The sequence below is a fragment of the Kuraishia capsulata genome, genomic scaffold (assembly GCF_000576695.1).
Source record: "Kuraishia capsulata CBS 1993 genomic scaffold, Kuraishia_capsulata_scaffold_4, whole genome shotgun sequence".
Lineage (NCBI taxonomy): Eukaryota > Fungi > Ascomycota > Pichiomycetes > Pichiales > Pichiaceae > Kuraishia > Kuraishia capsulata.
The window spans coordinates 563254-588103 of record NW_019172953.1 but is presented as its reverse complement, the minus strand read 5'-3'; the positions used below and the strand labels follow the sequence as shown (position 1 = coordinate 588103).

Below are 24850 nucleotides of genomic sequence, written 5' to 3'. Positions count from 1 at the left end.
GTCAATGACTCGAATAGGAGGCCAATAGACCCTGAATTTTATTAAAAATTATAAGTATTATGGATATTACCGTGGAATAGGAATTTAAACGTAAATCTGATGTTTTACAGGTTTTTCAAAAATCTCGAAATCTCCAAATATTCCAATGATCTCTAAAATTGCAACACTTTCACAAAATCAAAATTATAAAAAATAACAAACACTAAAAGTTTCAGAGAATTACTCAAACATATGATTTTCTACAATGAATGATACAATAAAACAAGGAAGTTGATTTTGCAGGAAGTATCCATGCTTTTATATGACCGTTACTACTTAAAAACCCAAAACTAACCCAAATTAAATACCAGAAAGAAGAAGCGTGAGACCAACAACAGAAGCAACAACAGCCTTTCCCTTCCAGCCATTTTCGTTCTCGTACCTTGTCAAAAACGTACTGGATCCACCAGAAGTCGAGTTGATAGCAACACTAGCCGATGATGATGTTTTGGTACTACTCTTTGACGAACCTGTAGAAGCACTGGAATCACTGGAGTCACTGGAACCTGTCGAGCTCACGGAAGTATATGTAGTGATCGTTTCTCCCGATGTAGTTATAGTGGTGAGCGTGGAGGCCGCAACAGTGGTAGAAGGAGTCCACCATTGAGTTACCGAGGGAGTCCACCAAACGGTGGTACTTCCACTAGCAGTTCCCGACGCAGCTTCAGAAGCACTTTCAGATATGCTGGCTGCAGACCAGCTCAATGCTGTTTCTGCGGTGGTGGTGAATTTCCCCGTGGCCGAGGCTGAGATCTGTGAAGCTGAGGTTTCGGACGTGAGTTCTCCCTGGAATGTCAAAACCGTCTGTGTGGCTTGGACGGTGGTCTCATCAGTAGCTTGGGATGTAAGAGTTTTAGCAGCAGCGGCAGCAGCAGTGGCAGAGGTGACGGTAACAGCCTCAGTCTCAACTTCGCTTCCTTCTAAAGCTCCACTGTCGTCTCTAATCACCAGAATGCTATCAAAATCTCTCTTGAGAACCCTGACTGGCTCGGCCTGGACGGCACCAAAAAATACTGAAGCTGCGGCAGCAATGTGAAGTGGTTGGTAATTAACAATTGACATGGTTCTATGTGCTAATCTGACTGTATCTAATCTTCGATAAAATCTAATCTGATTGATATTCCCATTAAAAGTCCAGTATAGGCTGGAATGCCGGGCATTTTATACGGTCTTGGGGTGCATCTGCCGGCAATTGAAATATGCAAGTAAGACCAGTTGTATTTTTAGAACTAGGTGTCGCGTCCAGAAAGATGGCTGGTATTTGGCTTAGAACCGCGTCTTATCAGCCTGTTTGGGTTAAACGTAAACTTTGGCGAGGCAATCGTTTGACACGCGCGCACGACTAAGCCTTGGGGGTTGGCATTCCGGGACAGAGCAACAGGGCTTAACCGTTAGAACGGCTAGCTTTACTATATATATTTTTAGAATATCACAGTCAACAGAGTTTAAATTCAAAACTAAGCCCTCAATTGTTGTTTCACAGAGTTGGCCCCAGGTGGAGGAGTCGTGTCAAATACAAAACCTCGCCAGGACTATTTATAGACATAGGCTGATTTGACGTGATACTATGCTGAACTCGAATCTTGATTTGGAACCCTTTCTCAATTCGACTTCCAGGCTGAGAATGATAGTAGATTGCACACAGCCACACTGCACGATAAACCCTTGCATATAGATACCTGCCAATCATGTTTGCGTGGTGATCCTACTAAGCATAAGCTAGCATATCCATCCAAACCACCCGACAATGGGAAGGCCATTTTCCGGGCCTCACAGATCGAGCCACTTTTCTTCCACAGCAGATCTACGGAATTTGCTGAATTTTGAAATGCAAAAAATTGTTTTAAGACTTGTTATAAATTAGAGAAAACCGAATAAACGCTAGCCGCGCAAACCGTGACTTGAAGTGAACCAAAAATAATAATCGTGCAGTTTAGGATGTTCGTACAACAGGAGGAGGACCACTGGCCTCGACCGTGTGGGCCATTGATCTATTCAGACCAACGATGCTGGGTTGATTTTCGAAACTTTTGAGGTCTCCTTACATGGAGCCGATGACCATGGCGGCAGCAGTCAGACCAACGAACAGGGCAGTGAACTTGGTGTTCGACTGGTAGTAGGCTGGTGGGTTCAACGAGAAAGCACCAGAACTAGAGGTGGCAGAGGCCGAAGAAGAAGAGTTGGCAGTGGTACCGGCGACGTTGGTGTTACCGACCAGAGAGACAGAAGTGGAGTTAGCCATTGTGTATTGTGAAAGGGTGTGTGTGGTAAACGATCAAGATGTTTATACTGAAAAGCGAAGAAAAAATGTTCGGAGGTGAGGCAGACCTGGCTGTATTTATAGTTTAACCATCCATTTTTGGCGTTGGGCATTCGTCGAGAAATGTTTCTTAAAATAGTTGCAGCGCGTCACGGGCCCCTGCCAATATTCCCGATTCGGGAAATTGGATCAAACGAGCCGATTTGCGTGCGCCACACATACTAGTTCGGGCAAATAGTAAACAACCGCAATATAACCCTTTTAGAAATACACACTTGAAACATGAAAAATGGCTGGAACAGTTTACGAACAAGTAATAGGGGACAAAAACCTTTAGTAGTTGCAATTCATAAGTTATACACTCAAAAATCTACGTGCCATACCAGAAGTTTCAGGTCAAATCACAGTTAAGTGTTTAACCGAACATGTCGAATCCCATGTCGTCGTCAGACTCTTCCTCCTCCTCAGCTGGAGCCTCCTCCTTGGCGGCGGCAGCAGCTGGGGCAGCAGTCTCAACAACAGCAGCGGCGTAAGCCTCTGGGTTGGCAATTCTGTCCTTGATCTCCTCAGATCCCTCGAAGGTGTAGTCGGTAGCGATGGACAAGGCCAAGACGTTCTTGTAGTGGTTGATGACGGAGTGACCAACGGATGGCAAGGTTGGGTAACCGGCAGCCAAAGAGATGGTGGCGATAGTGGTAATGGCCGAGACGAAGTGCTTGAGCAGCTCGTCGTCGGTGATGTCCAAAACCGATGGAGGGAAGATCTGACCGTCGTCGTATACGTGGAGAACACTCAAACCGTAGGTGAAAGGAGAAATGTTCAACATGTTAAGCAAGGAGGCCTCAGATTGACCGACCTTGGAGTCAGCAGTCAAGACCTGGAAGTCAGCGGTGATCTCAATAGTACCTCTGGCAATCTTGGTTGGGACACCGAGGGCCTGGAAGAACGAGGTCTTACCTGGCTCCATACCAGTGTTACCGGCTGGAACCCAGACATCGGCTGGGGCAACGGCACCAGCTCTGGCTGGAGCAGCAACCTTGTTGTCGATGATGACGTCTCTGATGGTCTTCAAGTCAGCGTTGGTGAAGATGAAACCAACGTTACCTCTGATGTAAGGCAACAACTTCTCGTACTCAGGCAAGTCGGACAAGAAGCCACGGATGGCTCTTCTGACCATGGTGTTCTTACCCATGAGAACAACGGCATCTTGACGGAGGGCCTTTCTGATCTCGTGCATTTGTTGGGACGAGACGTTGTCGACACCGACGACGAAGATGGACTTGTAGTCCTCCAAGAGCTGTCTAAGCTTGATGAAGTATTCGGCTTTCTTTTCACGAGTTCCTCCCATTGCGACTCAAATTATAATATAATCAAGGATAGGATGTTTAAAGGCACTCAATTATGATTGGGTTCTAAGAGGAGACTAGGAGGGTTTGCTATGGAGCTCGAATATAGGTGGTGAAAAAATCGAATCCAAAGGTTCTAAAGCCCTTTGTTTCACCACGTGACCTAAGATTCCCCGAAATCCAGATAATTAATAGTTGAGTGCTACACGCCAAAAAATTGAGCCTGGCTCATGCATTATCTTATCTATGGTAGCGTCAGTTTTATTCCCGTCGTCCTCGTTTTAATCGAAATGTCCCCTGAATTGAAAAGCAAAACTCTCAGCTTTTTCATGTAGTTTTCTCTGCAAATCGGCTTTTCTTCCTTGTTTGAAGATATAGCTGGGCCACTTTATGTGGGTGTGTTGAAACGACCGTGCGGCTCGAAACGCTCTTCTTCTTCCAGCACCCTTTTTCTTGCGCACTCTTCTGGAAAGATTCCCAACCACGTATTGCCTTGGTCCTTTCCTTCTGTTATTGGAAGTGGATCTTTGGTGGTAATGTGCTTTGGTCTTGATGCCTCTGCTGGCAGGTCTCTCTTGAAGTGGATACCAGTAGTTCCAGAATTTCTCTGAAAACCGTGCCCAGAGCACACGGAATAGACGGCAATGATCTGCATAAGACATCTCCTTTTTTCTTTTATCTGCTCGGACAAATTTGGACCTCAAATTTTCCCAGAACCGTTCAATCCCATTTAGCTGCTCACCTTCAGTGGTATGAGCCTGTGCAGTTAGCGTTTGGTTCAATCTTCCCGAGATACCAGTGTTAACCGTTTTCTGTGTCAGTTGATGTGAAACAGAACCAATTTCCTGATACCTTTGTGTCATCCTTGTGGATTTATCAGCGTTAAATATCTCTATCCATTTAGGTTCCTTCGCGATCTGCTCACCCATCACGTAACCGTTAGAGGAGTGTAAGATAGCAGAATTTGGGGAGTTAGACCCCAAAAGACCTGATCCGGGTGTCTGTCCTTTGTAGTACTCAATGTTCAATATCTCTGTCAGCGGCTGCACGAATTGCTTGAACCTTGAACCATGTGTGCTCCTCATAGAAATAACCACATCCTCCCTAAAAGCGCTTAAAACGTGCTCCGGTAAATCGCTATTGGAGAGGATGCCGACAAGAGCACTAACGGTAACATCACCACGTTCGTAGTCCTCTTTATACACAGCAATACAGCACTTCCATAGCTTCTCCAGTACGTCGCCGGTTATAGCCACCGGAATGGAAGAATGATAACTGCATCTGCAGTATACAATCATAATAGACTCGCAACAGCAAACCAATGCGTTATATTGTGAGCTTGTGATTGCCTCATTTTCCTTGGAAGCGGCGTATTGCGCGAGAAAGTAATCAAGACCAGTTATCAAAACTTTCTCCAGAAGCCTTGGTAATCTGATCTGCAATTTTTCTTCAAACTCCAGATCACTTGAGAACTGAGCGAGAATGGCCCTTGTCTGAATGCAAGCAGACTCCGGACTATCAGCAGGCGTGTTGAGGATGATACGTTCGAGCGTCACGATTCCCCGTTTGGCGTTAGACGGGACAGACGCTTGCCTCTCATGCAGATCAGTTTTGAGCGTCACTTTGGTGGGCTCATTCCCAACAATAATGTCGTGATCAATGGTCATAAAGAGGCAGAATATTTATGATGGCACTTGCGAAGAAGATGGTGGCGGTTGTAGTGGTTTAGAGCTGAATTATAGTGCGGCGCTTGAGCCGCACGCTACTGCATATCACCTGCATGAGGTTCACGTGCCAAGTCTTACCTTAGATGGTATTTCCAATTTTGAAAAAGAGGATACTTATTCTAAGTTCCAAAATTTGACCATTTTGATTTTGAATAGCAGCTATATACCTCTATTCTGCCATCAGCTCAATCATATCGCTCATTGTTTGGGAGGCCCAAGCTACTCTTTTCTTCTGGTGTTTTCCTTTGATGAGGTCACTCTTCGCAATAGTGTCCTGGATGAAAAATTGCAGCCCTTTCAACAGCACAGGCTGTTCTTTGCATTTCCCCAAACTTTGGAGAAGCTCGCGTTCATCATACTGGGCTTCAGCAGCATGCATCTTGCTGGAGTGCTTCTTCGAAGCGTTGGCGATTTGATCAAAGTAAGAGATGAGCAAAATCTCAACAAACAACTTTGTGTTCGTCGACGCTGTAAGAAAGTTCACCGTCCTCAAAACGTTCAACGGGAGACACCCCTGAGCAATCAAAAATCCGAATAAACGTCCGGTGTTCAAAATCTTGTGCAACGGCAAAGAGTCATTCTCTAGAGCTCCAGTGTCCAAGGTGAGTTCATCCTTGCCCTCGTCTTCGTCCTCCAGATCTTTGAGGAAATCCCAAAGGTTAAATTGAAAAGTCTTTTTCAAAGAATGCTTCTCACACAATTTCTTGGCCAGAAAACCATAGTATGGGTTATACACGGTTTCCATTGAGACACAGTGTAGAACAATGTTGATGATCTCCCTTTCCTGTTGTTTTTTCAACTGGAGCTTTTCCAATTTGTCAAAGCTGTCCATGAAGTCGTTTGCAGACATTATACTCACAAATATGGCTCTTCTGATATCTGTGTTCATTCTCTGTTCTTTGGCCAACTCCAGCCAATTGGGCTCTGCAGAATCCAAGTAATCTTCCATGACGTTGATATTGACGCTTGGTTCGTCCTCCGTCTTATCGTTTCCCTTCCAAGCAGCACCAACCAACCACCATTTGCCCTTTTTATCAACATCCAGAATATCCTGAAAAGAGACTTGCATCACCTCGGAAGAGGCGGAGCCTTTGATGGAGCCCACAGCTTTCTTCAACCTCACGAATAAGTTGGAAGAAGACTCGTCATCAGCATCTCGAATTTTATTATTCTTCAAGTTTGTGACAGTATCGATCAAAAATCTTGCTCTTGGAGCAGCCTTTATTCCAGTACTCTTCTCCGTTTCTGTAACCTTTTTGGTGAGAGAAAGGATAATCTCTTTCAACGAAGATGGATCATCTGTTCTCATCTTCGTACCACAGGTCTTGACAACCTTCAAAAGCAGTTCAATATTTAACTCATTGATCTCCGCTATCAGACGTTTCTCAACAATGTCGTATATCAATTTTGAACCGAAAAGTCCAAAATTATAGGAGTAGCTCAAAAAAGCCATAAGATTCAAACTCTCCTTTCCCTGCTGAACCACCTCGCCTGTGAAAAATCTCTCCAGTTTTTCAACAGCAGTCTGCAGAATATGAGCACCGAAATCAGGTCCCTGAAGTTTGAACAATGCCACTGTTATACAACTGTAAAGCATCACATAGTTGTCCAATAGTCTATTGGGGACAGATACAGTCTCCAGGATGAGATTTGTGAACGCTTCTGTGGTCAGTTGGCGCGGATTATCGTTATAAGTGCCATTCAGCTCGTTGACTGTGTGAGGGATTGTAGTCTCAGACATTCTGTTCAAAGGTCCCCTGATTGACCTGGTGATCTTTTTCAATTCCTCGGAATGATCAGACGAATTCTGGAGACGCCTTAAAGCAGGAGGGACGTACTTTGAAGTTGCTGATCTGGCACCAGGCGCAATGTATGGATTTTCCTTGATCTTAGGACCATCATCTTCGCTACCGGAGTCGTCTTCAACCTCTTCCATTTCACGAAGGAGTTCTCGGTCCTCTTCATCAAACTCTTCATCGTCGAAATCAGACTCGTTGATTTCATCATCCGAGGAAAAAGGATTTTCACCGTCGCTTTCGCTATCACCCCGCTCGGCATTTTCGTCCCCAAAATCCAAATCAAGGCCATCCAGCAACCCTCCAATGATGTCGTCATCACCGGCCTTATCCAGTCTTGCTGAAGCCTTGGTTCCGAGCTTTTTGGCATAGTAGTCCAGGTCATCGTCCACACCATCCAAGATGGAGGGATCATCATAGACTTCAGCTTTAGTCAGAGACTTTTCTTTTCTTTGTTTTTTAGATTTTCCAGGTTTCTCAGCCTTCTCAGCCTTTTCCATTTTTGCATCCTTGGTCTCTTTCTTTGGCTCTTCTAAATTCTTTGACTTCTTTGCCTTCAATGCCGCCAAAGCAGCATAAGTATCATCTACAGTCTCAGGATCATTATCAGACTCAAACTCAGCCCAATCATCCTCAGAGTCGCCAAACTCTTCAAAAGACCCAGATTCAATTTCAGATTCAGATACCAGCTCCTCTTGGGTATGTACAGGTGCCTTGGGCATTTTCGAGGCTTTGAGTTTGGCAAGTGCCTCCCAAGTTGCCTCTTCAGTCAGTTCTTCGCCTTCAGAGAACCCTTCATCGGAAAATTCCGTTGCTGTTGAAATCTCAGAGTCTGAATCTTCAAAGCCTGAATCCTGCACTATGGCAACTGGCTTTGATGGCTTCAAGATTCCCTTCAATTTCACAGGCTGTTTCTTTTCCTTTGGTTTCACTTTGATTGGTTTCTCAGTTTTCTGTGACCTCTTTCGTTTTTTGGTTTCACGCTCTGCCTTTCTTAGATCCTTCCTCGTTCCCGTTTCCTTCTTCCTCTTCTTTGTGGGACCTCCAAACCGGCTAGTGTCTTCGTCATACACGCCACTCTCCTCTCTGTTTCTGATCTGATCCAGAATAGATCCAGGTATCCTAATACTGTGTATCTCCTTAGGCTTTGCCATGCTTTTGTGCTCTGGATAGACTCTATCTCAACTCCATTCTGCGATGTGAAATATTTCAAAAATATATTTTGGAGATGGGTCGTGTTACCAACAATATATTTAAGTGGCGCACGCGAAAGACATCTATCTTCAACAGATATCAGATTAGGCTACTCATGCTTTTAACGGACTGACCAATCTCGCCCAATATTTTTGCAAATAGCTATGTCAAGGGCTAAATTCGATCCAAAAACGCTCACAGACGTGGCGTTTTTTGTGGGTGCCAGTATATCCATATATTATTTACTCAGCCACATTCTGAATGATGGTCAGGGTGCAGGCAGCAAGTCTAAAGAGGCAAAGAAGAAAGCTAAGGCTTCTATGCAAAGGCTAAAGGCTCTGAATCCTGAGTTGAATTTAGACTTGAATGAGTATGAGAAGGTTGTTTTGGCGTCTGTAATCACGCCATCCGAGATCAACGTTTCGTTCAAGGATATCGGTGGATTAGAGCCTATCATTGATGATCTGAAAGAGAGTGTGCTCTACCCGTTGACTTGTCCTCAACTATTTACACAGTATTCCCAGCTGCTCCAAGCACCAAAGGGTGTTCTGCTTTACGGACCACCCGGATGTGGGAAAACGATGCTTGCGAAGGCTTTGGCATGTGAAAGTGGTGCAAATTTCATCTCCATACGAATGTCTTCAATTATGGACAAATGGTACGGAGAGTCCAACAAGCTGGTGGATGCAATTTTCTCCTTGGCCCAGAAACTCCAGCCTTGTATCATTTTCATCGACGAAATTGACTCGTTTTTGAGAGAAAGACAGTCCATGGACCATGAGATAACAGCAATGCTGAAGGCAGAATTCATGACGTTATGGGACGGCTTGACTTCCAGTGGCAGAATTTTGGTCTTGGGAGCCACCAACAGGGCAGATGACATTGACAGTGCGTTCATGAGAAGAATGCCCAAGAGATTTGCAGTGAGTCTGCCGAACGAGGCTCAGAGACTGAAAATCCTCAGGGTTTTGCTGAAGGAAATTAGAATCGACTTTGAGCTTTCGGAGCTCTCGAGCAGGACTAACGGCCTGAGTGGTTCCGATCTGAAGGAGCTATGCAGGAATGCTGCGATCAACTCCACGAGACAATTCATTAGGCAGAATATAAAGGAGGGACGGAAGCTGGATGGGGACGAGAAGATAGTGTTGAGACCGTTACGACTACAGGATTTCGTCGATAGCATAAGCACTAGTGATAAGGTTGCAAAGCACCTGGACTTGCATGTTCCATCGGTTGACTAATAGATGATGGAGGAGGGTGAGATGTGATATGATAGCAAGAAGACAGTCTATAACGATCAACGGTTAATAAATGTCCACTACAATGGTATGGTATGATAACCAGATAAGAAGGAAACGATTAGCGTAAATTTCAGTGTAAATTACAGAACATCAGGTAAAACGGTCAGAAGACAGTATGGTCAAGAGGACATCCTCTCAACCGGTTCAAGCTTTTGTATTGGAAGAAGCTATTTATATATATGAGTATACACGCTTGAAGCTCTATTGGAAAGCTTCAGGGGGAATTTGAGCCTTCGAGGCCTGGAAACTCTGTAGTGCTGCCTCGTAGTTCCATTGGCTCTGCTCACAAAGCATCAGGGTGAATTGAGCACTCAGCCTGGTCTCATTCATGACGGCAGCTGCCATCTGTTGCTGAATAGGAGTCAGTTTGTTCAAAACTTCTGGTGAGATCACATTGGCGCTGTTGCTGGGTGCTGCGGCTACCGGAGATGCAACACCGGATGGTGCACTTGGAGCTGGGGTCGGTGACTGAGTAGACCATGCTTTGGAGCCAGCGTAGACACGAATAAGCAGCAAATCAGATGCAACAATTAAAGAGCCGTTTGGACCCTGAACGATGACAAACGTACGGTCAAAAGACCGTTTTTCCAGAGACCCTTCCGTGCGATAATTGCCCGGTCTTCTATGGGCACCCTTTGGACCTCCAGTGGAGTGTGCGATTTGCTCAGGAGCCCCAATTTCTTCGAATTCCCCGTGCAAAACCACCATTATACCCTGAAGTGCTGGGAACGACCATGCTTCCATAGCAAATGCATCTGGCTGGTCCATGAGATGGTGCTTGGTCTTTGGCAGATTTTTGAAAAGTTTCGATATCGCCTCGGGGCCCTTTGCCAATCTTGCCATTCTGGATCTACCCGCAGAAACACGTGTAAGATTCCTGGAGTTCGGAATATAGTATCCCCAACTATGTGGCTGCAGATTTGACGACTGTGAGACAGGATCTGCGATATGTGTGGTGTCAATCTGGTAGGAAAACTGAGAGTCTGGTGTGTACAGCTGGAGCAAATCCGCTCTTCTTGTATCCCAAAGGTTCAGGAAATTAGCCACGAATCCAGTGGCAGTGTCCTGGATGGTTTTGCTCTCAAAAAACATCGAGGAAGACTGAATGGGGAAGGTCAGAATGGCATTGACCTTGGCCTCGTCTCTAACGACCACACCATCTAGGATCAGAAGTCTGGGAAACAGCTTGACCAGATGGGGCTGGGGGTTCTCGCTAAGCACAGGATTCCCAGAAATGTACAGCTGTCTCAATTGGTTGAATCTGCCCTTGAACTGATCGAAATATCTCGTCTTGGTGATGTTGTTGTTGGTTAATGCAAGGTTTTTCAGGTTGGGAAACGTCGTTCCCAGTATAGACATGGTGAAATTGATCCCTCCGAGATTTGTGCTCGACAAATTCACGGACTCTATATCCAGTTTTTCAATTTCAGCCAGCTTCATGAGGGCAGGAAACATCTTCGAAGACGTGTTGGCAGTTGAAAACAACCCGTTGGACACCAGTATTGGGTCGTTGATCATGTTCTCCAGATTCAGCATTTTAGACTGGGAATCGTACCGGCTGGCTAGAAAACTCTTCAAGAGGTCCATAGTCGAACTGGTTTGAAGACCCACTATAGAAATCTTCAAGTTGGCACCTGCAAACTTGGAGCCGTTGAGTTTCTGAACTTCTTGGGCCTCCTTGTCATTGCGAACGCTTGCTCTCAAAACATTGGTAGTGGCATCAACCTGGATATTTCTTATACTAACACGTGTCTTTCTGGATATAAATGACGCAAGATCACTGGTGGAAGCGTTGTTCCAGTTAAAGATTTCCAGAGTGACAGCGTCCTGGCCCATGCCGTTCGTGTTGTTTGAATTCTGGTTGGAATAATTGTTGTTGTTACTATAACTATTGTTATAGCCACCACGGCCTCCTCTTCCGCCTCTGTACATCTCGAGATTGCCTTAAAAGCGGTTTGGACTTTCCAGTGGATACAAGAACTGGATCAGAAAGGCAGAGTGTGTAAGTAAGCATCGAAAAATGAGAGAAAAATAGAGGGGCATGGCTCATAACCAAAATCCATACCTTTCTTCGGCTGGCTCTCCGCTTAACTCAGCTTGTGCATAATTCACAAGAACATCTACATTGGGAACAGAATAATTAAAGTCACAAACGAATAAAATATAAAAAATGATCGACTATTGAGCCCTAGATTCAATTTGGCGAAGGTTGGGCTCGGATTTCCATAATACCACCTCACTCATTGGGTAATCTCCGATCAGCACCCACTCCTTCTTTTTTCCTCTCCAGCATCAAATTGGCTGCACCATCAACCCCAGTTCTCCGGATAAGTTTGGAATAGAACAATCCGCATGCATTGCAAAGAGTTCTCGCACCGTGGGGCCCTTTTCTCCACTCCGGAGTGGTACTTGAGCCGCACTGGATACACTTGATCTTTGGCTTCATGCTTAGTTCCTGGTGAAGATTCCCACGAGGCGTGATGCCCGTGGTATCAACTGTTTGAGAGTTGGTGATAATGAACGGTTTTGGAGGATCGACTCGCAAAAGCACAGACTCATTCACCCCAGTGTGGCCTTTTGCTACGAAGGCATCAGCACTGCTTTCGGATTTGGTGCTCCGATGTCCTTTTGGAACGTATCGCAAACCTGGTTTCTTTATTGTTGATGGTGCGCGCTTTTGGAAAATGGCTTGCGACGGTGATTGTGATTGTGATTGCGCTTGCGATTGCGATTGCGATTCTTTGGCCTTTTTGGAACCAGCAACAAACAGCTTCAAAGTCCGCAATGCTCCGGCAATTTCGGTGGCTTGTTTTACACTGTCGTCCAGCAATTGTTCTGGAACTATCTCTGCAATATTGTTCAGTGTCGAGATGTCCTTCGAGTCGTCAATTTCGTGCGCTAAACTTGCCCTGAGAGATCCGCAGTTGTTGGAGAGAACAGGAAACATCTCGAACACTTTCTCCAGACTGGAAACCACCACTGGATCAGAAGTAGTATCAATACTGACCTGGGACGAGTTTTTGAGAGATTCAAATGATCGATCGTCCGACTTTTCAGTGCCACTATAGCGAAGGGCAAGTGGAGACATCGGATCTGAGCGCTTTTTAGTAATGCGATTCGATCTGTCGAAGGAGAAAGAATCGCGAATCCTCGAGTCTGGTGACTGTTGCAGTGATTGTGGTGACTGGGGATCCCTCTCCAGAACATAGTAACGTCTCGGTGTGTCGCCATGTTGGTATGATGTTGTTGGTGAGCTAGGTGCGTCCTCGGCGGAAGGATAGAGGTGATAGGAAAGTGTTGCTCGTGGAGGCGGCAACCCATACATCGGAGGAACCTGTGCGAGAGATCCATTTTGTGAAAAGCTTTTGAGGTTTGGTCCCAAAATGTCTTCAGGGATATCGTGGCTTCCCTGAAACTTTGAAGTGAGTTCTGTGAACGAAGGTAGTCTAAGAATGGGTTAGGATTGCGTTGGAAAGAGTTATTATGGCTGCAAAGCTGATTACTTACTTGACCTGAGTCATTGGAGACGATTTGAACGTCATGATTAACGTTTTGCAATGCAGAAAGACTGAGACTGGTGTTCGAGCCAGACCAAAGGTTTTGGTATTTCCTGAGGAATCTCTCGCTTCTTATGCTCCAGCGGCAAATGACGAAACGGAGAGCTTTTGAGATGTATCTGAACGCTGCTAGCGTAAGAATTAAGCATAGGCAGTGTTTCTTTTCGTCCACCGGCGTGATCCGACAGGAGATTATATGATGCAAGGCCTTCTGATCGGACGAAACGCGAATCAACCTATGTGAATTTCAGCTTACAATACAAGTGCCGAGCTGCTGTCAATAGAGTTTACAATATGCACAGACGCACCACGTCTTACGTTGGCTGTGTCAGCATGGTGTCAGCATCCAGAGGTCAAAATCGACCGATTAGAACACAACACACGAGCTGGCCATGCGGTCGCTGCATGCTGCCAGTGACTGTTGCACCCTAGATCATTAATCGCACAGTGCATGGAACACAAAATCAACCAATCCTAGGTTTTGAAAGCACATTTGACAGCACATGGGGAGTATGCAGGGAAACTCGAGCGAATCGGTTATGCGTCAGTTTGCCGCCTTACACAAAAACCTCTTGCTTTTACGTCCTCCCCCTCGCGCGGGCAGGCAAGAGAAACAAAAATAATTCGTCCCCTCCTCAGGTTCGATTGTGACAACGCCTCGTAAATCTGGATCAAGTGTTATTTGCGTGGAGTTGCGTCGTGATTGCTCCTAGGGCGACGGAAATGCAGCCTTGCACGATTGGCTTGCAGGCTCTTTGTTAAGAGTATGACACAGGCCTAGAACATGCAAGACTTAAAGGATATCAACTAATAGCATGACAATTCGAGTGCAAGAACAGCAACCAGGCAACTGGTGTTCAAGTGGAACGCGGCTCTATCTCGTTGGAATTGGATATTACAGATGTGCCATTCGTCTCCAAGACCGATACGGTGGGCCGAATCGTGCAAAGGCGCAAACTTTTATAGATAGCCTTCAGGAGTACAATGGGTCATTGATATTGGCTTCGCTTTGAATCTTTAGACCACGTAGAAAAGGTGCTAAAGATCTTCGAAGAGGCCGTATAACTACGCGGGATGGAAGAAGGAGAAATCTAATTCAGGGAGATAAAACTATCATCTAACGATGTCTAGAAATTCAAGCAGTCATTGAAAAAATGGCTGCAATGGTTCCAGTGGTTCAACAGTACCTACTGAAGAAGAAGACCGGAGATGGATCACGAACTCAAATTTTCGCTCTGGTCAAAAAAAGGGTGTGTCGCACCCATCGGGCTCCAGAAATTGAAGTGCAACAACCAATGGGAAGTGCGTTTCCCAATTACGAGCCCCGGACCCCCACGATTTTAAATCTCTCTACCATTGCCCCGCTCAGCGGGTCATTGATACCGCGAGCCGACCCAGACGCCTTTCGAGCGCTGCAGATGTCAGCATCGGAGCCCGAGAATAACCACCATCTCTGGATAATCAATCTTCCGAAGCGCTGGAAACTGCAAGAAAGAACGTACTGTAGCCGTATTTGTAACAAGCAGGAAATTGGCGAAATCCCTAAATTTACCGGCCAAAAAGGCGGATTCGAGGCGGTTTCCGTGTTAGCCCATAGTCGACCCCACCATTTCCCCTCGAGAGGCTAGAGTGAAACTTTTGGACACTCTCTCCCCCGAGCAACTTGATCTGTACCCTTCTCCAAACCTTTTTTCTTTTGAGATCTCGCTCAATAAACATGTTTCGCTCCAATTTCATCAGAAATTCGAGATCTGCATTCAAGCAGTTCTCCAAACGGAGTTATTCATGGAGATCAGTTTCGACTAGCCCCAGGCTGGCCAAACATGCCACCTCCGCGTTGGCTATTGGATTGTCCAGTGCTATTGTTTTGTCAGTGACTTCTTCCATCATCTCCAACGACATCAAGTACGAGGATAAGCTGTTTCCTGAGCCCAAACTTATACCTGTGGACGAGTTCCTTAAGCACAATAAGCCAGATGACTGTTGGGTGGTTCTCAATGGCTGGGTTTATGATATGACTGAGTTTAAGGAGATCCACCCCGGTGGTCGCAATGTGATCATCAGAAATGCCGGCAAAGATGCTACGAAAATTTTCACGCCCATCCACCCGCCAGACGCGATTGAGAAGTTCCTTCCTGCCGAGAAGATCATTGGAAAGTTGGACGGAATAATTGAGCAGGAAGAGGAGGAGGACCCTGATGAACTTGAGCGTCAAGAGAGAATTAGCAATATTCCTAGTCTCAACCAAGTCTACAACATCGCAGACTTCGAGAACATCGCGAAGCAAATCTTGCCCAAGGGGGCATGGGCCTACTATTCTTCTGGAGCAGATGACGAGATTACTCTTCGTGAAAATCATTATGCCTACCACCGGGTTTTCTTCAGACCTCGTATTCTCGTGGATGTGAGTGAAATTGATCTTTCAACCACCATGCTGGGCCAGAAGACCAGTGCTCCTTTCTACATTTCTGCTACTGCCCTTGCCAGACTGGGTCATCCAGACGGTGAGGTTGCTATTGCAAAGGCTGCTGGAAGAGAAGATATCATCCAGATGATTTCCACATTGGCCTCAGCATCGTTGGATGAAATTACAGAGGTGGCCACCGAGGACCAGAAGCAATGGTTCCAGCTGTATGTAAATGCGGACCGCAATATCGCCTACAAGATGGTTGCCAATGCCGAGTCCAAGAAGAGCATCAAGGGTATTTTTATTACTGTAGATGCCCCTTCTCTCGGAAACCGTGAAAAAGACAAGAAAATTAAGTTTGAGGGCGATACCGATGTTGATTTGGAGGACAATGCCGACAGGGCCAGTGGTGCTTCCAGAGCACTCTCCAGTTTTATCGACACTGCCCTTACCTGGAAAGATATTGACGTCATCAAGCAGAAAACCAAATTGCCAATTGTTATCAAGGGAATCCAGAGAGCGGAGGATGCCCTAAAAGCCGCAGAGCATGGCGTAGATGCAATCGTACTGTCCAATCACGGAGGACGCCAATTGGACTTTGCACCTGCTCCTCTGCAGCTGCTCAGCGACATCATGCCAGTGTTGCGTGAAAAAAAGCTGGACGGAAAAATGGAAGTTTTTGTAGACGGTGGTGTAAGACGTGGAACAGATGTTTTAAAAGCACTTTGTTTGGGTGCAACGGGAGTTGGTATTGGCCGTCCAGTATTATATTCGATGTCTGCATATGGTGAGGCAGGTGTGACCAAAGCAATCCAGCTACTGAAGGATGAGCTGGAAATGGACATGCGTCTGCTGGGTGTAACCAAGATCTCGGATCTAGGACCCGAATTCGTCGATACGAGGGGCCTAATTGGTGTCCATGCGAAGGATATGCTGTACGATAATTTGTACGCACCCCTGGAACCGGTTAAGTTCAAAGACGAATGACCGCCCCCGGAAAAACTCTTTTATCCGGCTTCATGCACCTTTGCGGGGCCCCCTGGAGAAACCCGGAAAATTTGCCGAACCCCCTTTCGGAGCCTCCGAATCGTGAGACTTTTTTCTCTCCCTTTCTTTGGATATTTAGACCACCTCCTCAATAAATTTAGAGAAAAGCTCTGACGTTAATTATATTTACCCGCGGGGTCTAACCGGATAGCGATTCGAGTTTCTTCCATAAAAGTTTTGTTACGGGAGCGGATCATTAAAGCCCCGAATTACAAATCGCCATGTTTGTTTCACCAATAACCTCCTCGGCCGATCCAAAGGCCCCCGAGGAGTTCACCAACAACGCCAGGAAAAAAGTTCTGGATAACCTGACGAAGTTCAAGCCTGAACAACTACAACATCCGTCCCGGAGCGACGGATTTATCTCGCGTTTGGCAAGTCACACTGGTACAGTTCTTCCGCCAATACGCAAACAGAGCCTTCCTGATGACTCGCTAGCAAAAACCACCACGCAGGATTCATATGCTTCTTCGATATTCAGTGCGGACTCCAGAAGAACTGAGGCTACAGATGTGTCATTGCCCAGTTTGCGGGAGTATATCGCAGGCTCGAAAAGGGGCAGCTCTCCCGGTAGCGTCGAAGAAGAGGTTGCCTCAACCAGCCGGGTAGACTTGACTCTTCCCAATGTTCTTAACGATATCATAAAGGCGGACGAAATCAGCAAGCCGTTTGTGAATCTGCAGAACATGGGTCACCTGGTATTTTCCCAACTCAACGATTTCATTGCCCACAACTCTGCCAACGTGAATACCGAGGGCCTAATAGACTGGAATCTTAATCTGGTAAGGTGTATGTTATTTATTGAGAAGATACCCGTCAACTGGGGGATTACCTTTATCGATCCTGCCAAGCCAGAAATGGTACAGGTCCCCAAAAATTCCAGAAGACTGTTGAGATCGGAATTGGTCAAGTTCATGCGGTCTGTACGCAAGGCGGAAAAACCTGCCAACCCGGAAAATGTGCAGAAGTTTCTGGCTAAAGTTGCCAATCCAGCAATCGCCAATGTGGAGTCGTGTTGCCAGATGCTCAAGCTGGAACAGATACCCTATCTCACCAATGATGAAGCTCTCATAACCAGACTAGTCGACTCGGATTTGTTCATAGAGTACAATCTGACTAAAGACTTCAGATATCGTGTGGCCCAGGTGTCACTGGAGCGCTCCAGGAGTCTGGTTCAAGATTTGGGTGAATATCCATCTATAGAGACCAGGGCACTTGCACTGAGAAATTACTTTTTGAACCTGTTGGTGGCCTGTCAGACTCTTTTTGAGTATAATTTTTATCTTTGGCAAAAGTCCAATGACAGCAAGCGCAAGAACAAAGTCTCCAAGGAGGAGAAGACAGTGCTGTGGGAGAGACTAAGAGAAAGGAATTTCTGCAAGGTTGAAGTGTTTGAGAGATTAAACTGAAAATTGCAAACACAACTGGAAAGTTTTAATTAAATTCTCCGAGGCGCTGTTCAGGATTGAATTAAGAGAGCTGATTCGTGGGAGTCTTCTTCTTATGCGAGTATCTTTGAGCTATATTAACTTATTAACGATAACACATTCATGACTATTTGGAACGACAAACGTAGAAATTAACATGTTGATGAAGACCATTAAGACGATCCAATTTCGTAGAAGTGGGATAATATATATAACCACATGAGGATCGTTCTTCATCCTCAAAATTTCTTCCTTTGCTGTTTCAACTTTCTGTAGTGATCTTTCCTTCCGGAGGTTGCCTTTTCTTGAATCTCCTGATAACGTCTCTTGAAGTACTTTTGAGTTTGATCATCGTGAATAATCTCATCAATGAGACCCTTGCCTTTGGCCCTACCAACAGACCTTCCTTCTATCACACCGTCTGCGTTCGACAGAAGTGTTCCCATCTGGAAGTGTTCTGGCACTTTCCATTTGTCCTTCTTGTAAAACCTCTTAGGATCAAGAGCAGCACGATTCTGAATAATCATCAAGTCGCGTTTGATTTCAGGCGTAATCTCGGTTTTGGGCATGTTAAACCATTTGGACCCAGCTCCTTTCTGCTTGTGATCCTCTTTGGCAGCTCTCTGTTTTATGACCGGGTCGTCCTGGATCCGCACCTTCCTGCTATTAGCTCTTGTACTCGACTTTGTCTTTAAACTTGACTCCTCGAAATCGTCCAACGATGGCACGTTATTCACTTCGTGCTGGATCTGTTCGAAAGTGGGTTTCGTTGTAGTGGTATTCTGCACTGGCTTCAACTCTTCTTTCAATTCTTCAAATAGGTCAGCCAACGATATCCCAGCGCCCAAATCCGGTGATGCCGCCTCCTCGCGTATCTTCTCTAATTCTGCGTTACTTCGTAATTTGGTAGCCATTCTCCAGTTATATTTCAGCTTTGTTGGACCTGTATATTCTTGCACTAGATAGAAAAGAGGTCCCTAATTTTTTTTTCGTCTATTGGCATTACATAATCATTTTGAGTTGCGCACTCCGTCACATGAATTTATCCGCACCCCGAATCTCGTTCTGCAAAATCGCGTCCAATACCAATTCTTTCTTCACCCAGAGCTTTCTTCTATCTTTGATGTTGTTCTGCAATTCCTCAGATGCCAGCTCTTTGAATTTCAGCAGTTTTTGGTAGTACTCCTCCAGGTTTTCAGCCAGGGCTTCCAGGTCTTGAACCTCATCAACGTCTATGTCATCAACGGAAACGTTCCCTGGCAGGATTTGCTTAGTAGATTCCATTGCCTGATAAATCAGGCTTCCTTTCAGTTGTGTGTTGGCATCATTGCCTTGAATGTTGAAAACTCTTTCGTAGAGAGCCGGGTCGTCAACTGCTATAGAGCCATCGAGCACCACCTTTTGCAGTAGAGAGAATCTTTGGGAAGCCAATTTCTCTCCCCTTAGCCTGGATGTATCTTCCAAAAGTACATCAACGTCCAACCCGTCCTTACTGGGTTCAAATTTCCGAAAATCAGTACCGTTTCCGTCACTCCCAGCAAACCACCAAGGATCCACTTCAGTATCCTCAACCTTTCCAAGATCCACATCATGTACGCTTTTCAAGTGCTTTGTAATGGCATCCGATCTCGTAAAGGTTCTCACACAGTTGGGAAGAGGACAACAATACGGTTTCTCGCCAGTATGCGATCTCAGATGGGTGATCAACGAAAACCTACTTGGTTGCAATATCCCTTTTCTTGAACAAAACAACCACTGGCATGCATACTGCCCAGGATTGTTGCCTACATGAGCATCATTCAAGTGGTGTGCCAAACTGTCCACGGAGGTGTATTTTTTGCCGCATCCTTGCCATAGACACTTCAGGTTCTTGACCTCCTCCATGTCCTGAAGTTCTTCCATAGTAGACGGATCCTTGGACCATTTGCCCATGTCTTCGAAGTCGGACAAATCTGACGAATCAACTTCGTCCGCTGTCTCAGAATGTTCCTCCATTGCGAAATGAATTGTTGTGCTGGCAGCTTATGAGATACAACAAGCTATCTTGTAGCTTTCGGAGACCTTCAGTGATCGCGAGGTAGTGTGGGCACCAAATGTTCACAGCGATTACCCGGCCGATCCCATTTTGTGAAGACCCGAAGAGTTGGGCACCTGTTTGGAACATTTCCAGGATCAACTTTTTACAACTGCGTATTGTCTTTATTCTAGCTAAATTGTCACGATCATGTCAGACTTGCAGTTGACGATATTGAAAGTTTTGAACTCCAAGGGCGCCATCGCGGACACTTTGGCCGAGTTCCCAGATGTTAGCTACCAGGTTGTCCAGGCAGCTGTGACTTCGCTGGCGGCCAAGTCCATGGTGGTCTTCAAGATCTCTGAGAAAGAGAGCTTCGGGCTGACTAAAGAAGGTGAAGACATTGTTACCAACGGATCCCATGAATACAGGCTTTTAAACAAAGTGATTGAGTCGTTGGAGGGGTTGAAGATCTCTGAGGTGGGATCCATTTTTGGGAAAGACGGCAAGGTTGGTCAGGCCAGAGCTTTCAAGAATGGCTGGATTTCTAAATCTGGCGACACTCTTGTTACCAAGACTGATGCGGACCATTTGCCTGAAGATACCACTGCTGTTCAACTGAAGGAGATCAAGTCTACTGGAACCCTATCCACCAATCCTAAGGATCTCGCAGAACTGAAGAAGAGAAAACTCATTACGTCCACCAAGGTGATCTCCTTCAAAATTGAAAAGGGTCCTGAGTTTGCACTGGAAATCGTCCAATTGGATACCGATATTACCAGCGACATGTTGCAGAACGGTAGTTGGAAGACTGCCAAGTTCAAGCCATACAATTTCAACAGTGAAGGTGTTTATCCAGAGAGCGGTGCTTTGCATCCCTTGAACAAGGTGAGAGAAGAATTCAGACAGATTTTCTTCTCTATGGGATTCACAGAGATGCCTGCTAACCAGTATGTGGAGTCTGGATTCTGGAACTTCGACACCTTGTTTGTTCCTCAGCAGCATCCAGCCAGAGACTTGCAGGACACCTTCTACCTGAAGGACCCTGCAGTGGCCAAAAAGCCAGAAGACGATGCTTACTGGAAGAACGTCCAACAGGTGCACCAAGATGGTGCATATGGCTCCATTGGATACAGATACCCATGGAAGGCCGAAGAGTCGTTGAAGACGGTGCTGAGAACGCATACGACCGCAATCTCTGCAAGAATGCTTCATGAGTTGGCGAAGAACCCAGGTCCAGCAAGACTGTTCTCGATTGACCGTGTCTTTAGAAACGAGGCGGTTGATGCTACGCATCTCGCTGAGTTCCACCAGATCGAGGGTGTTATGGCTGATTACAACATCACGCTGGGAAACCTGATTGGATTCATGCAATCTTTCTTTGAGAATATGGGAGTCACTGATCTACGTTTCAAGCCCGCTTACAACCCATACACAGAGCCTTCGATGGAGATTTTTGCATGGCATAACGGCCTAGGCAAATGGGTCGAGATCGGAAACTCTGGTATGTTCAGACCCGAAATGCTCGAGGCCATGGGCCTACCAAAGGATCTGAGAGTGCTAGGATGGGGTTTGTCACTGGAAAGGCCAACCATGATCAAGTACAAGGTGAGTAACATCCGTGAGCTTCTGGGTCATAAAGTGTCTCTGGACTTCATTGAGGCCAATCCAGCAGCCAGGTTAGATGAGGCTCTTGTATAGAAATGCTTAATTATCGCATATAATCGATCTCAAGTAGTTCCAGGTTACGCTCTGCATATAGAACTGCTGCATGTTATTTCAGCCTTAGGTAGCCATAGCATACAGGAGGCTGGTAGAGAGGGCAGGTTAATCGTGTCTCTAATAATATTTTTGAGTATCTGGTGCATCAGCAGAGACCGGTATAAAATATGGGCTCAATTATGATATAATTGACCTCAAGTTGCTACTTGGTTGTTATGCAAATTAAGCTTTAACACTGCCGCAAAAATCTCTGCATTGGCTACGTTCTGCCACCTACACCAGGCCTGTAATATATGGTAATTGCAATGGTACCATGGCTTATAATTAACCTAATTCTTTGCCAGATCTATAAATTCTACTTTTCGAGTCCAGAACCATGAAGTTACTGCTGGAGTTCAGTGTGGAGCTTCCTATTTGGAAGAGGCAGTGCAATTTCGGCCATATGCATGCGGGTTGAGGTTGCTGTTTGAGGCTACGCATAATCCAACTATATAAACCCTGGCTTCGTGCTCTTTTGGAAAATCCTAAAGCAAAAAAAAACAAATTCCTGGGATACTAAACTTCAGTTCCAGCTCTAAAAATCCAAAATGGCTGTCACTTGTTCAGATATCTTCAAGATTATAGCTGGTGAGTAGCTACATTGACTTTATGCACTAGTCTGTGGGTGCGTTCCTCTAGCCATGAAACTAACTCAGCCTTCAAGCAATCATCTTGCCACCTCTCGGTGTTCTGCTCGAAGTGGGATGCGGTCTTTCTCTTGTGATCAACATCTTGCTTACGATCTTAGGATTTATTCCTGGTATTATTCACGCGCTGTACATTGTGAGTATCAATTGAGGATGAAATTCCAGTCTTTCCAGACTACTAACTTTTCGTGTTTAGATATTGCGGTACTGAGAATAACTTCCGATGAATGGCTCAATGCTAAATTTAATGTCAGACCCCTTTTCATGCTTAATATCAACGGAGACGGATGTTGACTTCGTTTCGCAAATTTGCGCTCATCCCAAATCCACCGGTTGCCAGGGTCGGTTGTCTGTGTAACTATTTGTTTTGAAATTTTTCTACTTGAAACTTTGCTCGTAGATATCTTGAGATTATATGATTCAATGACAGGAATGATGTTAAGGTCCAGATACTTCTTTGAACTTGTTTCCAGGCAAGAGTTTGGACAGGGTTCGTGTGAGACTGTTTCAGCCGCATCTGGTACTTATTTTGTGAATACACGTATCTGTTCCGGCAGACCGTTTCGCTCTATATAAGGCCAGTCAAAGTACGCTCGACAATAGTGACCCAAGAAGTCTTGGAAGGTGCCTACGTAATGTTTGATCGTAAATTTTACGAGATTAATTGTTTTTTTTTTTGACCTCGAACGATCTGGCGAGAATGTCTCAATGGTACTGCCTATCGTCGATACCCGGTCCGTCCCCCATGCCTATATTCTCTTATTTCCTTGGCTTCTGGTCATGGTGCGCTTGAATCTTCAAGCCTTTACCTTTCAGTGTGGTGGAATATCCCCCATGAAATGGTATATAAAGTTTACCTATGGATTTGGTCTGCCGGGGGCGCAAAAACAAAGACATAAGCTTCCGTCGGCTTCTTCCGATGCCCATCGATTGTCCTCGGAAAGGGCACTTTACTAGAATTACAAGGAACATTGTAAATTATGTTCAACTAATTGCATAAAAACGGTGCCATATAGAGCAGTTGCGCCGGATACCATAAATTCAGTAATTTACTCGTTAATCTCAACGTGAACATAAGATATTTCACAATTCATCTTCCACCAGTCAGATCTTTACGCTTCCGAATGTGTCATGCAGCTGCAACTTGCCCACCAAGATAAGCAGAGGGTGCCGTCTTTTTTTTTCATTCTCCACCACTCGATATTTAACGTACGAAATTTCCATCTTTTTTGCAAGATATTCTCCTGCCCACCCCCTTCACTTAACACAATCATAATGTCCTCTGAGAATCCACTTCAAGTCATAGACGTTTCAAAGGCGGATCAGGCCACTGCTGATGAGCTTCTCAAAGCAGCTATGGGTCAGGGTTTTCTGATGATTGAGGGACATGATTTCACCCAGCAGGAAGTGGATGAATTGTTTGTTCTATCCAAAAACTACTTCGAAGCTCCATTCGAAGAGAAGATGAAGTACAAGATTTCTGAAAACAACCACGGTTATACTGCGTTTGGTGCTGAGAATCTGGATGAAGAGCACCCTGATAAGCCAAAGGGTGACCCCAAGGAGGGATTCAATTTTGCCTGTTTGAATCTTGCCAAAGGAGAAACCGAGGAAAAAGTTCCTCCTTTGTTTCTAGAAGAGGCCAATGCTGCTAAGGTGAAGAGTGCAATTCTCAAGTTCAAGAAATCCGTAGATAAGATTTTGGTGCTGCTCGCCATGGGCTTGAAGGTGGACCAGGCCAATGGAGGTGCTGATTATTTCTTAAAGAGACATGCTGGTAACAAAGAAAGTGGTTCAGCCTTTAGATTTCTGCATTATCCGAATCCCAAGTCACTAAACCCAGAAGAGGTGATCAGGGCTGGCGCACATACGGATTACGGTGGAGTTACCCTTCTGTTCCAAAGAGAAGGTGAAGGTGGGCTTGAAATTCATTCGCCAATTACCAAAACATGGACCCCTGTGCCTTTTGTCGGTGCGTCGCCGAAGTTCAAGAATGCCGGATCTGCTCCTCCTCTGGTGGTAAACATCGCAGATCAGCTTAGTTTCTGGACCAATGGTATCTTGAAGTCTACTATTCACAGGGTCAAGTTCCCTAAAGAGGCTCAACTCTCGGGCAAGAGCAGATACTCAATTGTGTTTTTCTCCCATCCTAACGATGACACATTACTTGAACCAGTTCCCAGTGAGATTGTCAAGCAAGTGAAAGGTCGCGGAGCAGGATATGATCTAGAGAAGTTTGGCAAGTCGCTTACTGCTGGTGAACATCTGTTGAAGAGACTGGCAGCGACATACACTTATTGAATATGCGAAAACAAAAAACTGTATAA

General features: G+C 45.5%; 16 protein-coding genes across 16 annotated transcripts; 7 read left to right on the top strand and 9 right to left on the bottom strand.

Annotated features, from left to right (window-relative positions):
* Positions 1-339: 339 nt before the first annotated feature.
* On the bottom strand, positions 340-1101 carry KUCA_T00003425001 (uncharacterized protein; the record flags this gene model as incomplete). The annotated part of the gene is made up of 1 exon (XM_022601839.1): positions 340-1101. One exon carries the CDS (start codon positions 1099-1101, stop codon positions 340-342), a length of 762 nt encoding a protein of 253 aa, XP_022459442.1.
* Positions 1102-2080: 979 nt separating this feature from the next.
* On the bottom strand, positions 2081-2281 carry KUCA_T00003424001 (uncharacterized protein; the record flags this gene model as incomplete). Its single annotated transcript, XM_022601838.1, has 1 exon — positions 2081-2281. One exon carries the CDS (start codon positions 2279-2281, stop codon positions 2081-2083), a length of 201 nt encoding a protein of 66 aa, XP_022459441.1.
* A 433-nt stretch (positions 2282-2714) lies between these two features.
* KUCA_T00003423001 (uncharacterized protein) lies at positions 2715-3647 on the bottom strand (the record flags this gene model as incomplete). Its single annotated transcript, XM_022601837.1, has 1 exon — positions 2715-3647. One exon carries the CDS (start codon positions 3645-3647, stop codon positions 2715-2717), a length of 933 nt encoding a protein of 310 aa, XP_022459440.1.
* Positions 3648-3926: 279 nt separating this feature from the next.
* On the bottom strand, positions 3927-5312 carry KUCA_T00003422001 (uncharacterized protein; the record flags this gene model as incomplete). The annotated part of the gene is made up of 1 exon (XM_022601836.1): positions 3927-5312. One exon carries the CDS (start codon positions 5310-5312, stop codon positions 3927-3929), a length of 1386 nt encoding a protein of 461 aa, XP_022459439.1.
* Positions 5313-5541: 229 nt separating this feature from the next.
* On the bottom strand, positions 5542-8322 carry KUCA_T00003421001 (uncharacterized protein; the record flags this gene model as incomplete). Its single annotated transcript, XM_022601835.1, has 1 exon — positions 5542-8322. The coding sequence occupies one exon, from the start codon at positions 8320-8322 to the stop codon at positions 5542-5544; it is 2781 nt and encodes a 926-aa protein (XP_022459438.1).
* Positions 8323-8526: 204 nt separating this feature from the next.
* Positions 8527-9603, top strand: KUCA_T00003420001 (uncharacterized protein; the record flags this gene model as incomplete). The annotated part of the gene is made up of 1 exon (XM_022601834.1): positions 8527-9603. The coding sequence occupies one exon, from the start codon at positions 8527-8529 to the stop codon at positions 9601-9603; it is 1077 nt and encodes a 358-aa protein (XP_022459437.1).
* Positions 9604-9864: 261 nt separating this feature from the next.
* On the bottom strand, positions 9865-11595 carry KUCA_T00003419001 (uncharacterized protein; the record flags this gene model as incomplete). The annotated part of the gene is made up of 1 exon (XM_022601833.1): positions 9865-11595. The coding sequence occupies one exon, from the start codon at positions 11593-11595 to the stop codon at positions 9865-9867; it is 1731 nt and encodes a 576-aa protein (XP_022459436.1).
* A 304-nt stretch (positions 11596-11899) lies between these two features.
* KUCA_T00003418001 (uncharacterized protein) lies at positions 11900-13205 on the bottom strand (the record flags this gene model as incomplete). Its single annotated transcript, XM_022601832.1, has 2 exons — positions 11900-13109; positions 13171-13205. The coding sequence occupies 2 exons, from the start codon at positions 13203-13205 to the stop codon at positions 11900-11902; spliced, it is 1245 nt and encodes a 414-aa protein (XP_022459435.1).
* A 1169-nt stretch (positions 13206-14374) lies between these two features.
* On the top strand, positions 14375-14848 carry KUCA_T00003417001 (uncharacterized protein; the record flags this gene model as incomplete). The annotated part of the gene is made up of 1 exon (XM_022601831.1): positions 14375-14848. The coding sequence occupies one exon, from the start codon at positions 14375-14377 to the stop codon at positions 14846-14848; it is 474 nt and encodes a 157-aa protein (XP_022459434.1).
* An 89-nt stretch (positions 14849-14937) lies between these two features.
* On the top strand, positions 14938-16614 carry KUCA_T00003416001 (uncharacterized protein; the record flags this gene model as incomplete). Its single annotated transcript, XM_022601829.1, has 1 exon — positions 14938-16614. The coding sequence occupies one exon, from the start codon at positions 14938-14940 to the stop codon at positions 16612-16614; it is 1677 nt and encodes a 558-aa protein (XP_022459433.1).
* A 281-nt stretch (positions 16615-16895) lies between these two features.
* On the top strand, positions 16896-18083 carry KUCA_T00003415001 (uncharacterized protein; the record flags this gene model as incomplete). The annotated part of the gene is made up of 1 exon (XM_022601828.1): positions 16896-18083. One exon carries the CDS (start codon positions 16896-16898, stop codon positions 18081-18083), a length of 1188 nt encoding a protein of 395 aa, XP_022459432.1.
* A 257-nt stretch (positions 18084-18340) lies between these two features.
* On the bottom strand, positions 18341-19015 carry KUCA_T00003414001 (uncharacterized protein; the record flags this gene model as incomplete). Its single annotated transcript, XM_022601827.1, has 1 exon — positions 18341-19015. The coding sequence occupies one exon, from the start codon at positions 19013-19015 to the stop codon at positions 18341-18343; it is 675 nt and encodes a 224-aa protein (XP_022459431.1).
* A 118-nt stretch (positions 19016-19133) lies between these two features.
* Positions 19134-20096, bottom strand: KUCA_T00003413001 (uncharacterized protein; the record flags this gene model as incomplete). Its single annotated transcript, XM_022601826.1, has 1 exon — positions 19134-20096. One exon carries the CDS (start codon positions 20094-20096, stop codon positions 19134-19136), a length of 963 nt encoding a protein of 320 aa, XP_022459430.1.
* A 229-nt stretch (positions 20097-20325) lies between these two features.
* Positions 20326-21816, top strand: KUCA_T00003412001 (uncharacterized protein; the record flags this gene model as incomplete). The annotated part of the gene is made up of 1 exon (XM_022601825.1): positions 20326-21816. The coding sequence occupies one exon, from the start codon at positions 20326-20328 to the stop codon at positions 21814-21816; it is 1491 nt and encodes a 496-aa protein (XP_022459429.1).
* A 608-nt stretch (positions 21817-22424) lies between these two features.
* KUCA_T00003411001 (uncharacterized protein) lies at positions 22425-22674 on the top strand (the record flags this gene model as incomplete). The annotated part of the gene is made up of 2 exons (XM_022601824.1): positions 22425-22464; positions 22541-22674. 2 exons carry the CDS (start codon positions 22425-22427, stop codon positions 22672-22674), a joined length of 174 nt encoding a protein of 57 aa, XP_022459428.1.
* Positions 22675-23654: 980 nt separating this feature from the next.
* KUCA_T00003410001 (uncharacterized protein) lies at positions 23655-24824 on the top strand (the record flags this gene model as incomplete). Its single annotated transcript, XM_022601823.1, has 1 exon — positions 23655-24824. One exon carries the CDS (start codon positions 23655-23657, stop codon positions 24822-24824), a length of 1170 nt encoding a protein of 389 aa, XP_022459427.1.
* Between the last annotated feature and the right edge of the window lie 26 nt (positions 24825-24850).